Source organism: Cucurbita maxima, unplaced genomic scaffold, assembly GCF_002738345.1.
Source record: "Cucurbita maxima cultivar Rimu unplaced genomic scaffold, Cmax_1.0 Cma_Scf00018, whole genome shotgun sequence".
Lineage (NCBI taxonomy): Eukaryota > Viridiplantae > Streptophyta > Magnoliopsida > Cucurbitales > Cucurbitaceae > Cucurbita > Cucurbita maxima.
In genome coordinates this window covers 1513731-1529040 of record NW_019272034.1, presented here as the reverse complement: position 1 = coordinate 1529040, position 15310 = coordinate 1513731, and the positions used below count along the sequence as shown (strand labels likewise).

Sequence of the window (15310 nt, the reverse complement as noted above, 5' to 3'; positions counted from 1 at the left end):
TTGTTGCATTTTTTGAGATAACGTTCTCAAAATGGTCCATTCCTTTGGATTTGTTTTATTCCATTGAGATATTGTTTTGTAAGGCATCCTTTGCTTCCACCCTCATCTAAATATATGTGGTCGTGACGGTCCTTATTCATTTCTGAATCGATAACATATTTAGGTCAAACAGTAAATCCAACGAGATTTATTTGATAGAATTATTGCAATACACGGAGCGTTAATCGTGAGAGTTGTTACGTTGTATGGTTGATTGTATGAAAATGTAATTAGAGGTGTCGAAGTCGTGACACGATGGAAGGTTACCTGTGTGATGTCCCACATTGGTTGAGGAGGAGAACAAACCACCATTTATAAGGGTGTGGAAACCTTCCCCTAGCATACGCGTTTTAAAGCCTTGAGAAAAAAGCAAAAAAAGTCTAAAGTGGACAATATTTGCTAGCGGTGGATCTGGGCCGTTACAACCTGCACAAACAACAAGGTGTGACCCTCTTAAGGTTCAAAATACGTTGAACACCCTTCAATCATTTTTATTTTTTCCAATTTTTTAGGGCAAAGTTGATTACAGTAAGATTAAAAAATTCTAAAATATATAATTAATCCTTAAATTTTTAATTTTATATCTAATAATTAAAATTTTATTTATGTTTAATAGGTTTTTGACTTATTTATTATTTTTTTAAAATTTATAGGCTTCTAAATACAAAATAAAATTTTATAATCATATTAAATAAAATAAAAATAAAAATAAAAATAAAAATAATTCCTTTCGCTTTGTATTAGTTTTGTGAAGAAAAGTTGCGGTTAAGGGTCAAACTTGAGAGCCACAACGGTGATGAATGAATATTTTTCATTTTCTTCACGAACTCCAACTCTGCGCCAGACGCCAATCCACAGCAGCCGCCGGGAAGCTCCATTCTCAGATCATCAAAGCCGGGCTCGACAAAGCTGGCCCTCTCCCCAACACCCTTTTAGATGTATACGGAAAATGCGGCCTCATTCCTCAAGCCCTCCAACTGTTCGACGAAATGCCCCACAGAGACCATGTCTCCTGGGCCTCGATTCTCACCGCCCATAACCGAGCCATTCTTCCCCGACGTACCCTTTCAATGCTTAGCATCATGTTTACGCATGATGGGTTGCAGCCTGATCACTTTGTCTTCGCCTGCATCGTCAGTGCCTGCGCCAGTTTGGGGTATTTGCGGCTTGGTAAACAAGTTCATGCTCGGTTTATGTTGTCTTCCTTTTGTGATGATGAGGTTGTTAAGTCGTCTTTGATTGATATGTATGCTAAATGTGGGATGCCCGATGATGCTCGTGCTGTTTTTGATTCAATCTCGTTTAAGAATTCTGTGTCTTGGACTGCTATGATTTCTGGGTATGCTAAATCTGGGAGGAAATCTGATGCTATTGAGCTTTTTCAGCGAGTTCCTGTGAGAAACTTGTTCTCTTGGACTGCTTTGATTTCTGGGTTGATTCAAAGTGGGAATGGAATTTACTCGTTTTCTTTGTTTAATGAGATGAGGAGAGAAGGAATTGATGTTGTAGACCCTTTAGTTTTCTCGAGTGTTGTTGGAGCTTGTGCAAATTTGGCTCTTCTGGAACTTGGAAAGCAAATTCATGGCTTGGTTATAGCTCTTGGTTTTGAATCTTGTTTGTTTATAAGCAATGCACTTGTGGATATGTATGCTAAATGTAGTGACATATTAGCAGCTAAGGATATCTTTTACAAAATGCCACGAAAAGATGTGATTTCTTGGACTTCAATCATAGTTGGGACTGCTCAACATGGGAAAGCAGAGGAGGCATTGAGTTTATATGATGAAATGGTTTTGAGTGGAATCAAGCCAAATGAAGTGACTTTCGTAGGATTACTTTATGCTTGCAGTCATGTTGGTCTAGTTACCAAAGGCCGTGAATTATTTAGGTCCATGACAGCTGATTATAAGATCAATCCTTCTCTCCAGCACTACACATGTTTATTAGATCTCCTGAGTCGCTCAGGACACCTTGAAGAGGCAGAGAATCTACTAAACAAAATGCCATTTAAACCAGATGAGCCTACTTGGGCTTCCCTATTGAGTGCCTGCAAGCGACATAATAACATGGAAATGGGGGTTCGAATTGCTGATCATGTCTTGGATTTAAAACCCGAAGATCCTTCGACTTACATACTCTTATCGAATGTTTACGCCGGAGCGGAAATGTGGGACAGTGTTTCGAAGGTGAGAAGGTTGATGAGTTGTATGGAAGTAAGGAAGGAACCAGGTTATAGTAGCATAGACTTTGGAAAGGAGAGTCAAGTATTTCATGCTGGGGAGACTAATCATCCTATGAAGGAAGAGATTTTTCATTTACTGAAGGATTTAGATGCTGGAATGAGGAGAAGAGGCTATGTTCCTAACACTAGCTTTGTTTTGCATGACATGGAACAACAAGAGAAGGAGAAGCAGCTGTTTTGGCACAGTGAGAGGTTGGCTATGGCTTATGGACTTCTCAAGGCTGTTCCGGGGACGGTTATTCGAATCGTGAAAAATCTTCGGATTTGTGGAGATTGTCATAATGTTTTGAAATTCACTAGTGATATAGTGAAAAGGGAGATTGTTGTTCGTGATGCCACGAGATATCATCATTTCAAGGACGGGAAATGTTCTTGCAATGATTTTTGGTGACTCTGTGAGATACTCTTCTACTTAGCTGGAGAATTCTCTGGCCGAAAAAAGGTATGAACTGGTGGAGTTTTTAGAAGCACTTTTCTGCATTTTCTGCATCTCTTCCAATTTATTGATTACAAAAGTAGAGAAATGATCAAAATATTTGTGTAACTTAGACCAAAAAGAAGCAATATTGTTGTACACTTTGCTCTTATATCTTTTAGAGTTTTTTTTTTTCTTTTAGGTTGTGTATGGACGGCATAAATTCCCCTCCTATTGGAGAGGATTCAGCTTCAACAACAAGATCGACAAAACAAAAACAGAAGAATAGGAAAAAAAGGTGACATAAAAGTTCCTAACTTTCTGAACTACGATGAAAAGTCTTCGATATACCATGAATAGGCTCTTAGGTCAAAACCTCATGTAAGTCACCCGTATACAATTTCCTCGCACATCCTTGAATATTTTGTTGTCCCTTTTATCCTTGGAACAGCTCTTGAGGTCTTCTAGAAGAATCTTTGCCTCTCCTTTCAGTCGCTATTTACGGGTTATAATTGGAGATACCATTGTTTCTATTACATTTGAACTAATGATTTACTAATTGGAAGTAACCAATTAAGTTTAGACGAAACCTAAAAAATTCTAGATTGTGAGATCTCACTTTAGTTGGAGAGAGGAACGAAACATTTTTCACAAGGGTGTGAAAAATTTTCCATAGAGACCCATTTTAAAATCGTAAGGTTGATGGCGATACATAACAGGCAGTGGACAATATCTATTAGCGATGGGCTTGAGCTATTACAAATGGTAGATACTAGACCCTTAAGGAGGTGGATTGTGAGATATGCTTGGATTGTGAGATATGCTGGACCCTTAATATGCTGGACCCTTAGGAGGTGGATTGTGAGATCTCATTTCAATTGGAGGGAGGAATAAAACATTCCTTACCAATGGTAGATGCTAGACCCTTAAGAAGGTGAATTGTGAGATCTCATATTTTAGTTGGAGGGAGGAATAAAACATATAAAGGTGGGGTAATCTCTCCCAAGGAGACATATTTTAAAAACCTTTTAGGAAAGTCCAGAAAAGAAAGTCCTATCAGATCCATTCCTTCAATTGGAAGAATTGATTGTTTTGTAATTTCGTTATCCAATTTTTTCAATTTCAAATTTATATTTTTCCGATGGAGTTATATTTAAATGATGTGTTTCCAAATGTCAATCCATCAACTAACAGTCTGAGATATTATTTATGTATTAATTAATTGAAAGAAATTTAAAACTGGAAAGCATAGGATTAAACATAGAATTTTAACCCATCTTTTACAACACTTCCATAAAGAGGCAAATCAAAGAACATAAAATCAAGGGGTTGGGAGGCAAAATGATAAATACAGCTCCAGAAACATTGGAAGATTACATGATCAAAGACATGAAAAACATATGCTTATCTTTAGTAAGGATGGTGTCTATGTTTCCTTCGAGTACCGGGTGACTTGATAACTAGAGTGCTCGAGATCCAAGATCGATTAGTTTCACAAGAATCGTCTGAAGACCAACAACATAAACGTCCATCTTCTCCGCCTGTCCATCCAAACACACCTTGGCTACGTGAAAATCCACCCGATGTGTTTGTCATGGGCAAGACACTTCTTACGATGCCAATGTGGCCACCCTCAAGGACAACGTCGGGTGATTCAATCGCATTCTTCCCCTTGTGATGGTCGACCGGGAAGTAGCCTACGGTACCATCGTTGGTACCTCCAAGAACCCATAATCTATCACCTTCACTCGAGTAGTGACAATCAACTAAATAATCAACCTGTCAAACAAGGAAGCATGGTATGATACGTTTGCATTTTCAGTCGTGAAACTTTCAAGAACTGCATGAACCATTCACTCCGACTAGCAATAATCGAAATCTTCGAATTGAAAGAGCAATTAAAATCTGGTCTAAGTAATCATCTCGAGACATTAGAAATAGTGTTTTGTTTCTCTTTCAACCTGGAAAGGTAACGATAAGTTTAAGAACCTATTAAATACCCTTCAAAGTTCTAGGACTATATAAACATAAATCTAAAAGTTCAGAGACTAAACTTATAACTTAACCAAGAAATAAATTATAATCCTCACAAGTTGTCGTCGTCAAGTGCCGGTGACATAAGTTCATTGATAAATGAAAAAGAGAGATGAGATAGAAAAACTCACATGACCCATTGCCCAACTGTTGGAAGCTAGTGTGCGGGCATTTGTGATATCTGCCTCATTTCTCCCATCCGTCCAGTCCCATAAGCTACCATAGCCCATTTGCATAAAACTTCACCATTAGATAACTAGAAAAGCAACTCAGAAGATAAAGTTTTCAATTGTGAAAAGGAAAGAAAATGACAACTACGAGAAGCAAATTCAACCAAGAACGCACAAAAGTATCACAGGGCCTAAAAGTTTTGCAATCAAGAAAGAATTGCAAATCCTCACAGAGGGAAGAAATGGCTACAATTCATTTAACTTAGTTGCACTGATGGTGTGTAGAAAAGAAGATTGGTACCTCAAGGTTTCAATGTGAGTCAAGCACCACAACTTTCTATAGTTCTCTCCAAAGAATCCGATCTTACCAACTGAAGTTCCAACGTTTATCACCTGCATGATCATGAGGGTAACACTAATAAAATATCTGTAGAATTGAGCTTGAAAACCCACTTAAGAAATCTCTTACTTAGAATTCAAGTTAAAATAAAATAACAAATCAGTCACCCGAACTGCAAGGATTTGTAGGAGAGTAGTGGTTAGTCAAACAGAAATTCGATTCTTAAAATTTGTATCCTAGATATATATATAAAGGAAGAATAATTGTAACAGCCCAAGTCCCCCGCTAGCAGATATTGTCCTTTTTGAGCTTTCCTTTCTAGACTTTTCCTCAAGGTTTTAAAACGCGTCAACTAGGGAGAGGTTTCCATACCCTTTTAAGGAATGCTTCGTTCCCCTCTCCAACCGATGTGGGATCTCACAACAATAAAATACAATCATGCTTACTCTTCCCGTTAAAATAGAGTCATTAAATGGGCCAATGGATTAGTCACCATGAAGAACTCTAATAATGCTATAGCATTCTAGATTTGCAAGCAAAGAATGTGCACCTAAAATAATAGGCTTTTTTTTCTATATTCGTGAGTGTTCGGACCAACTTGCGTGCACACCAACGAAGTAATAGACATTTATTCAAGCAAATGAGCTCAATCAGGAAAGTATGTATGCAAATAACATTGAGATAATAGTGGCTACATACAGAATCCATATGTTCGTCATCATCGATGTCCCCATTAGTGTCAAATATACAAACCAAACCATCCACGGAAGCGGAAGCAAGCTTGGCTTGATGGCCAGGGATAAAGTGAACCTGTTAACAAGAGCAAAATTGGATAACATGAGTTATACTACCACCAACAGAATTCAACCAAACAAAAAGGATCCCCAGGAAACGGAGTACTACAAAAGAGCGACGGAAGTGTTCAATTGTCATATCATAAGAACCCAGAAGTAACAAATCCCTAATTGTCATAAAATGCAGTTCTCAATTCTTTTCTATAACCACTATAGCTTTTGTACAGAAGTTTCTATATTACAACATGTTTTTCTAAAGAAAATCGAAAGCATCCGTTACATCTCTAGTTATTATTTATTTGAGACTGCTATTCACTTATATCTAATAGGGAATGCTAGACACACCATCATGGCAACCTCTAAGAGCTCTACCCTTCTCTTGATCGTTATTTCAGTAGTCGATAAGTTGAATATCATTGCTAACAAGCAAAGTGATTTTGCACATCATTGCTATGCAAGTTTAACAATCAAACTATTTCCTAAAAGAATATGATTCTCAAAAGCTAGTGGTTGTTAGAAATGCATCCTACTTTTTATGAGGACGGGAAACAATTTTCAATTTTGAGGAAAAATCATCTGCACAAAAGCCCGAATCTGACAAAAATACCGATGTCTAAACAATTTTCATTGCAATCACATATTATCTTAAGTTGAACAGGCACATGATTACTTTTTAAAATTGAAGCAATTGCTAAGTATAATCAAAATTATAATCACTATATACAAGATACATTGCTCAAGCATCAGGAAGAACCTGAGTGACATCTTCCACATGAGAGTCCTCCAAGCACGCGACTTGCTTTCTGTTCCTCCAATCCCAGAAGAGTATCTGAGTAACATAACCAAATAAGTTCAATTATTCTTTAAGAGTTCTTTTCACTAATGTCTCTAAACTCGTCGTTTGTAACGTCTCATACTTTAAGTTTTCATATTAAATAAATGGTTAAATTACAAGTTTGGTCCTTGAATTTTGTTAATAAAACTTTAAGCCTTCAATTTTACGTGGAATAGGTTCATGAACCTTAAATTGTGTCTAAGAAATCCTTAAAGAAATCCTCAACTTTAAAAACTGACTATTAGATCAATGATCAAACAGACACAAATGAAAGGTTAAAAGAGATTTATTAGGCATAACATTCAAAGCTTATGATCCTATTAGCAACTTTTAAAAATTTAGGAACTGAGAACAACTTCAAAAGTTCTGGCACCATTCTCATAATTTAACCTAAATGAATTCACAAAAGATTTCCAGCACTCTCCACAAAACTAGAAATATTATTTCTACTCTGCCATTGAAGAAAAAGGACATAATTATTAGGAAAATAACGTCTCTACTAAATCAAACCCACCTGAGATTTACAACCTGCAGCAAGAAGATTCACACTCGATCCTCCATAGGCAAAGCTGAAGATCTCTTGAGAAGGGCCAGCACTAATGGATGAAACCTGCAATTGGAGCAAGCAAGAGCATAACCCAAACTCACAAAAACAACGAATAAAAAGTAAAAACTAGACAAAACAAACCAAACCTGCTGAAAATTCCGCACATCCCAGGATCTGATAGTTCCATCAGAAGAACAAGAATGCAATACATGTGGGGTTGTTGATGGCATTGAGAAGGAAATTTGATTGATTGTTCCAATGTGACCTCTGCACTCTCCATAGTACTGGCCAGTCACTGGCGAGTACAGCTTCACAACATTCGAAGATAACGACACCGCCATTGACGTCCAATCCCCACTTCAAAAAGAAGTTAGAACAAAACCCTTGATTACCGAGACAAAAAAAAAAACAAGTTGAAACGACACAGACCCAGTTGGAAATTCCTTACTTGGGAGCGATGTGGAAGACGTAATCATCGCCGAAGTTGGTTTGAATGGCATTCTTGAGCCCGAAGCGCTTGAAGGAGCTTGAATCTACACTGGAATCGGCATTGACGGGCTCCTCGACGTCCATGTCAATGGATTCCATTATTTTTTTAGTCTAATTTCTGTGCGATGAAACAGAGCAAAATTGAAAACAAGTTTCTGAATCTAAGTATAAGAAATTGCGGGGTGAAGAAGGGTTTTAGGGTTTAGGTGGAAATCGATGGCGGCATTGAACAAACCGTTGGAGACGCGCAACCAGTTCGCTCCAATTGATCAACTGTTAGGGCTGATACCCCATATACGACGCCGTTTTAATGGCTGAAGTTATTTGAACAAACTAAATATAATAATCATAAACAATAATAAAATTAAATCATTGTCTTTTTTTTTTCCAAAATTTTAATAAAAGCTAACAATTTCTTCCCTCAATTTTAATATCTAATAATTTAGTTGATGGCCTTTTAAATTTCTGACAATTTAACCCTTGAATTTTTTTTTTTATCAAAATTAAATATTAGGGTTTTGTTATTTGAGATTTAAAATTTATAGCGGGTAAATTGATTCCGGTTATAAAATAATTTAATTATTACAAACGAACCTTTATGAACGGACTTATATATGAATGACTATATTTCTATTGCATTTTATAAACATAGTAGATTTCACTCAAGAAATTGATATTTAGTTAATAAAATATGTCACACTAGGACTTCAAAGAGTTTTTCGAGGACATCGTGTAGACAAGAGTAGAATCTTTCCCAAATCTTTGTTCTCTTTATCCTATGCTTCCTTTATAAATGAAGGGCATAGTAGTCAATTACCATTAAAGCATTCACATTTGATATAAGACTTATCTCTAAATCAAACAGGATAAGTAGATTTGGGTGTCGTTACAATTTCGTTCATCAAATTTATACTTTTACGACGATTGTGAGGTTGAAGAAGGTAAATGTCATCCCTTCCTCGAGTTGATGAGGCACACCTAAAATCTCTTTCCTCGAGACTTATCTCTAAACAAAATGATGCAAGGTTCATCAGTTGTCCTATATCAACTTCAAACCTCGTAAACCAAAACAAATCTCGAGATGGGTACCCCAAAATTAGTAGTCATATTCACAAACGAAACGTTCGAAATGCTCGTAAAAGTGCAGAGAAATGAAATAAACAGCAATCCTTTCAATGGAAGCTCATATCCAATCGCATAAAAACAGGCAAAAAAGAAGAATCAAAGTTGAGCAATAGAATGATATAAATTATAGACATAAGAACTCCACCTTGTCCCTCCCAACATATTCCCTCCATTGATTTCTTTAGTTCTTATGGATTTGAATGAGAAAAAACCAGAAGTGAGGTTGATTATTAAGGATACAATGGCAGATCCGTCCAAGCTCCAGAGACATGCCCATTCTCACAGACATAAGCCCGAACAACTGGCTCCCCATCATCATGGTACCCAAAACCCCGCCTCAAACAGAACCCAGAATGCAAATCCCACGTCTCATTGCACGAGCAAAACGCACATTTCAGATCAATTTTGTTCCTGTTCCCATCTTTGATCGTTCTCCATACATGAGAACCTTTGAAGTTCTTGAAAAAGCCTCTAAAAAGCATGTAATTCCGCTTCTCTTCAATATGAACACATCCAGGCCAATCACAAATGTACAAACAATCGCCTCTAAATTGACTCCTAAGCAGCTTAGTTCCTTGTTCCCTGTTTAAATTCCAAACCCCAGATGCCAAATGCGACCCCATAGACCTATAGATCTTTCTCCTTTTCGAAGCACAAAATTCCCCATCCGACACAAAAACCCCCTTCTCGACCTTCGTACCACCGATTTGAGGGTCGAGAACATCCGGGGATTCAGAATCGTTATATACAGTATCAAGATACAGATCATCGTAAAGCGACCAAGCACAATCAGAAGCAGAAGCAGAGAGATCAGAATTAACCTCAATTTGAGCAGTGGAGGACTCCGATTCGTGTTTGGAGTCATGAGTCGAGCTCAATACCAGATACTTTTCATCCGGACCGAGTTCCCGCTCGAGCCCGAAATCGGAATTCTCGAGAAGAACGCCGGAATGGTGCAGGCCTGGACAACAGATGGCGAGCTTAAGAAGCGAGGCCCAGCCGCCGGGGGGAACAGAGTCGCCGACGACAAGATCGGCGACAATAGAAGGGATGGCTTGGTTACACTTGTTCTTCCAGCAGATATTACGGATTGTAGAGGAGAATCTGGTGGAAACACAAGCCAGACGAGCCCAGTAACAGGGATTGTCTTCGAGCTTGAAGAAGATGTTGAGAAGAATGTCGTCGGGGAGGGTGGAGAAGAGGGATTCCGCCATTGGTGAAAGTGGAGAATGGGAGTAAGGGGGAAGGGGAAGGGGAATCGAGGGTTTTGAATGGCTTATAGGGATGAGAGAGAGAGAGAGAGAGATTGGGATGGTGAAGGGATTGGTGGTGGGAGTGGAAGACTGTCCTGTCGATGCCTGTACTCACCATTTGCATCCACACACCGTCCTCTGGTTTTGCGTCCACACAAATAGACCGATTTGCATCATAGACACACCAGCCATTCTCCATTATTCTCCTTCCCTACTGTTCACCGACGGATACCTAAAACTCCCCCAAAATGCTTTGAAATCATCATTTTATGTTTGTTTTTTAGCATAAATACAACTAAACAACAATTACTATCGAGTTATATGGTCGAATACGAGTGAGTTATGTTTACTTTATTAATGGTAATAGATCATATCTGTACATATACCTAGTAAGTTGTTACCACCATGTAATCCTCATTACTAGTTACTATCATGTAATCTTCATTATACACATCTATAAACACATGAGGTCGTGACCCATTTATAGACATCTATAAATACATGAGGTCGTGACCCATTTATACACATCTATAAATATATGAAGTCGCGATCTATACACAACTATACATACATGAGGTTGCGACCCATATAGGTCACACCCATTTATACATATCTATAAATACATGATGTTGTTACCCATATAGGTTCCAGCACCATTCAACCTAACACTTTTAAACTTTTTATGGGTAACTTTCAAGGTCGGATTGATTTTTAGTTTATTGGAATTTTTTTAAGCTCATGCATCTATTAAAAAAATAAAATACAATTGAATAGTTTACCTCAAACTGAATTAGTGAATTTCTTAAAAAACTTGAAATGTCAAGAGTAAAATTGATGCGACTTAAAACGAAAGTTCGACAAAGAACCTATTAGCCAAAACATGAACTAAATATGTGTTAGTCCCTAATGTTTTGGGCATTTTCAATTTAGACCCTTGAGTTTAAGTACTTAAATTGGTCGATGATGATGATTCTATATGTCATAATTTTGAATGAATGATAAAAAGAAATTAGGGAAGGATTAGGCAACATAGTGTAAAATAAAATAAAATAAAATAAAAAGATTTGAAAAGATGTTTAAAATGTAAGAGACTAAACTCAAAACAGTTAAAAGAATGAAAATTAAATTAAGAAAAAACAAAAGAGAGTTGACCGAACAATGAATTAGGTCTATACACACACATATAATACAAGCATGGAATTGTCTTTTACATCATTCATAAACCTGGATGTATAAAAGGCTAATTACAGGATTTGTCTATAATATATGCTGTCTGCGTTGTTCCAATCAATATGAGCCATCAATACATTCATTGAATTATAAACTTCAAAAGAAAACCTTTAATACATCTTGGAAATTGAATTATGTTTCTACGATGCAATACAAACGACAAGACTGGATGAATAGCAACGCAAACTAAAATGTTAAACAAACAAGACAAAGAGGATGAATCACTTGAGTAAAAAGAAAAAGAAAAAAAAAACAGAGCAAGTATTTTACCCTTTTAAGAATGTTTAGGTAACGAAGCAAAATTTGAAAAGTAATGTTAAACCAGCAAAAGCACTTTTCACCTTAAAATGAACAATGAATACAATCCTCAAAATACATATAGACTGAAGGATAGTACAAAACAAATTTAAAGCTATAACAGTTAAAGCATCTTCTAGAGGAGGAAAGTTTAAAGAAAGATACGAAAAAAAGGAGAAAGAAAAAGGTAGAAAAGGATTGGAAAGGTGAGAGAGACGAAAGTGAAAGAAGCAACATAAAGATGTGGTGGTGGGTGTTGCAATGCATGTTTTGATGGAAAATATCTATAAAGAAGAGGTGAAACCATTGGCTGAGGACATTCAAAGGACAAACACTTGAGCCCCATCGATAAGAAAGGAATCTAACCATTTCACCTCACACGTCTCCCAATCACTACTGTTTTTGTTTTTGTTTTTGTTTTTCAATCTGCGTTTTACCTTTGTTTAGCATCACAAATACCTTTCATCCATAGTGCTCCTCTCCCATTACTCACTCTTAAAAGTTCACTTTCAACTTTCAACACAAACCCCAAACTTCCCAAACTTTGTGTTTAACTAATCCTTGAACTTTAAAAAATGCTAACGAGTTAACTCTCAATTTTGTGTCAATGAATCCCTAAGATTTCAATTTGGTATGAAATAGATCCTATAACAGTTTTAACATTTTCTAAAAAGTAAAGACCTACTAAATTACTAAATACAAAATTGAAAGTATAAAGTCATTGATTCAAAGAGCCAGCTCAATCAAGTTAGAATTCTCAGGGTAGGTTTGTTCAGACATGATAAATGAGAATTTAAAAAGTGACTCTAAAATACGTCCCAAGGAGAGGACATCAATATCTGAAACCATTGAACTAACTCCCTGTTATGAAGGCCTAAACAGACCTTGACCGGAAAGATTATTTTTACTGAACTACTGACTCAAAATGCATATCAATCATCGAAGTTAAAATTTTGACACATATGGCATTTGATGCACAAATTCACAATGTCCTACGCTAGCCATTTAATAATTTCATCCTGTATTTGAGGTCGACATATTGGGGTTGGGAATAGAGGTAAGTGAGTAATACCAGTTAGAGGCCCTTCAAAACGTCTCTGACATCCGTTGAGGACCCTCCCTTCTCTGTGGATGGCAATATATATACTATATTGACCCTTCTTCGCCAGACCATTTGGGAAGGGGAGGAGGGCCATCCTATATCAATAGAAATGACAATGTGCTAAGAGCTTATTGATTAAACCAAAACTTGGAAATAAGTGGCATTAACACATTCACATCATCCTCATCAAGCAGATAACGCTGCCCCCTTTTGATAGAGCAAGGAAAAAAAGAAGTGAATTGACCTTGTTGCATGACTTGTGAATTTCATACCGGATTCAAGAAAGACAGAGTAGAATGTAAATAACAAGCCAAAAACTGTTCAAATAACAACGCATGTCTATGCATTCTGCATTATTCAATCTCTGAATGATGATTATGACTATGCATGAGCAGCATCAACATGTTTACCCTCTTTGGCCTCCCCTTTGGCCGCTCTTAGTTTACGCTGCTCCTCTTTGTAGACACGGTTTCTTCTTTGAAACTGTAAGGAAAAGTTCAAACGAGCAAATTGAATTAGGACGGATTCTTACAAAGCAAGCAGAATCAATTTTTAATAAAAGCAGAACATACTCTTTGCATTTTAGGGCATATTTGGGAGATTTTGAAATGGTTACAATTACTTGTACGGTATTCCAAACCACTCTGAAAACATGCTTTTAATTATTCAAAACCAATTTTTATGATGCTAAAATCGCCTTTAAAAGTGTAAAATGATGCATCAAGTTGATTTTGAATGACTAAATTTTGAGTAATTCTAAACCTAGTGATTTTAACCATTACAAAATCACTTATAAACATGCTCTAGACATTTATCCAGGTTTTCCTATTCTATAACAACAGTGTGCTTAGCCCTTGTATAATGAATTTTGCAATTAAACACTTCGATTAAATTTTTTGTTTGTTTAAGAAATCTGAATTAATCTCCCTCTGATCTCAAGCCCCAAAAAAGAGTAATACTTCAGCCACCATAAAACTTCTCACTAATATATTCATGTCTAGAAGTGTGAGAAACAAGTGATAGAATAAGTACACTTTCGTTATTTTAGGAAAAGAAATCAAACTTTCATCGAAAAAAATGAAAGACTACAAGATCATACAAAAAACAAGCCCAAAAGAAACAGGTGTCTGACTCTAACTACAGAAGGAGCTTCGATCAAAAGAACAACCCCAAGACCACAACTACAAAAAGGCCTAATGACCAACGCCCACAAGGAAGCATAAGCCTAACAACCTCTAAATCTCCTCACCCCACTTATCATTCTCCGAAAAAATCTCATTACATCTCTCAGCAAGGAAGCCGTCTCTCCCTAAAGGGAGGATTCAAAAGCACCCCTCCAACAACGATCGTCCATCTCTATGGTCCACGTCACTAACACCAAACAAGCTCCAATCAATGACCCTAAAGATAGTTTGCAAACTAACACTCCCATAACAAATGATCCATGTACTCCTCATGCCTCCTACAAAGAATGCACCACTGCGAGTACAAAACTAAGGAAGAGTGTCTTTGGACACAATCGAATATATTAACCCTCTCAAGTAAAACTTGTCATGCATAAAACGTCACTTCATTAGGAATTTTGAGCTTCCATAGGAGGAAAAAAAGAAGCCACCAGAGCAGCTACCGACGCATGAGGAAAAGACATAATAAAAATATGACTGGAAGAAGAAACCCCTAGAAAGGTCAGAGGTCCAGACCCTAGCACCCCTTCTCCAAGGGGAAATATACTGAGGGATATAAAGGAGAGTTGCCGCTTGATAGTCCCTATCAGTAAGAAGACACGGAAAGACTACAGAGATTGAAGAACAGTTGCAACACTGAAGCCACTGAATGCAACTTCTTATCTGTAAGGAATCTAAGAAATACAAATGGAAACTAAACAGAGTATCAAAAATAACATTCGAAAATGTGATGAAGGTGGAGGATTTCAGCACCAAGGTGAATAATATTGAAAGATTGTAGTTGCAAAGATTGATACTGCTAAACGAACCACTTTACATATTAAAATGCTCATAGACATAGTTCGCCCTCAACAACGTAAAATATTACTTTTGTATTTCCTACTTGTTCCCCATTAAAGTTTCTTCTCTTCCTTATATAAAGACATTCTTGTATTATTCAATACATAAAGCCACCACGTTATCCAAAAATTGACTTTACTTATCATAGTTTGCTGTTAAACTTAGCGTTTGGTGTTGTTTAATTGTCTTTTCGCATTCAAATCTTCGTAGATAAGTTGAATCTTTAACAACCTAAAGATCTGCTGAAATCCATTGAGGAGAAACCGCTGGCAGAATCGAAAAATCAAGCATAAACACACTGTATGTTCAATTACGAAACTTACCCACCTTCCCCGCATTTCTTTTAATTTTTTTTAATATCCCCACCCCCCCCC

At 36.9% G+C, this 15310-nt stretch overlaps 4 protein-coding genes across 4 annotated transcripts in view; 1 reads left to right on the top strand and 3 right to left on the bottom strand.

Annotated features, from left to right (window-relative positions):
- The first annotated feature begins 788 nt into the window (after positions 1-788).
- On the top strand, positions 789-2873 carry LOC111492878 (pentatricopeptide repeat-containing protein At4g14050, mitochondrial). The gene has a single exon (XM_023142377.1). It carries the CDS (start codon positions 840-842, stop codon positions 2670-2672), a length of 1833 nt encoding a protein of 610 aa, XP_022998145.1. The 5' UTR covers positions 789-839; the 3' UTR covers positions 2673-2873.
- A 1050-nt stretch (positions 2874-3923) lies between these two features.
- LOC111493136 (WD repeat-containing protein 89 homolog) lies at positions 3924-8181 on the bottom strand. Its single transcript, XM_023142760.1, has 8 exons — positions 7865-8181; positions 7563-7773; positions 7384-7479; positions 6789-6863; positions 5940-6050; positions 5202-5293; positions 4862-4946; positions 3924-4475 (listed from the first exon to the last, which is right to left on the bottom strand). The coding sequence occupies exons 1-8, from the start codon at positions 8002-8004 to the stop codon at positions 4107-4109; spliced, it is 1179 nt and encodes a 392-aa protein (XP_022998528.1). The 5' UTR covers positions 8005-8181; the 3' UTR covers positions 3924-4106.
- Positions 8182-8989: 808 nt separating this feature from the next.
- On the bottom strand, positions 8990-10597 carry LOC111493138 (phytochrome A-associated F-box protein-like). Its single transcript, XM_023142762.1, has one exon. It carries the CDS (start codon positions 10242-10244, stop codon positions 9261-9263), a length of 984 nt encoding a protein of 327 aa, XP_022998530.1. The 5' UTR covers positions 10245-10597; the 3' UTR covers positions 8990-9260.
- A 2428-nt stretch (positions 10598-13025) lies between these two features.
- LOC111493141 (NADH dehydrogenase [ubiquinone] iron-sulfur protein 5-B-like) overlaps positions 13026-15310 on the bottom strand; it is a 3968-nt gene continuing 1683 nt past the window's right edge. The window contains exon 2 of the mRNA XM_023142766.1: positions 13026-13395. Coding sequence (XP_022998534.1) covers positions 13294-13395 — 102 coding nt within the window. The 3' untranslated portion in view covers positions 13026-13293. The remainder of the gene's footprint in view (positions 13396-15310) is intronic.

Coding starts and splice junctions, on each gene's coding strand:
- LOC111492878 (XM_023142377.1), top strand. CDS start 840: ATGAATATTTTTCATTTTCTTCACGAACTCCAACTCTGCGCCAGACGC.
- LOC111493136 (XM_023142760.1), bottom strand. CDS start 8,004: ATGGAATCCATTGACATGGACGTCGAGGAGCCCGTCAATGCCGATTCC. Junction 7,774..7,864: donor GTCTTCCACATCGCTCCCAA/GTAAGGAATTTC, acceptor TTCTTTTTGAAG/TGGGGATTGGACGTCAATGG. Junction 5,294..5,939: donor ATGACGAACATATGGATTCT/GTATGTAGCCAC, acceptor ATGATCATGCAG/GTGATAAACGTTGGAACTTC.
- LOC111493138 (XM_023142762.1), bottom strand. CDS start 10,244: ATGGCGGAATCCCTCTTCTCCACCCTCCCCGACGACATTCTTCTCAAC.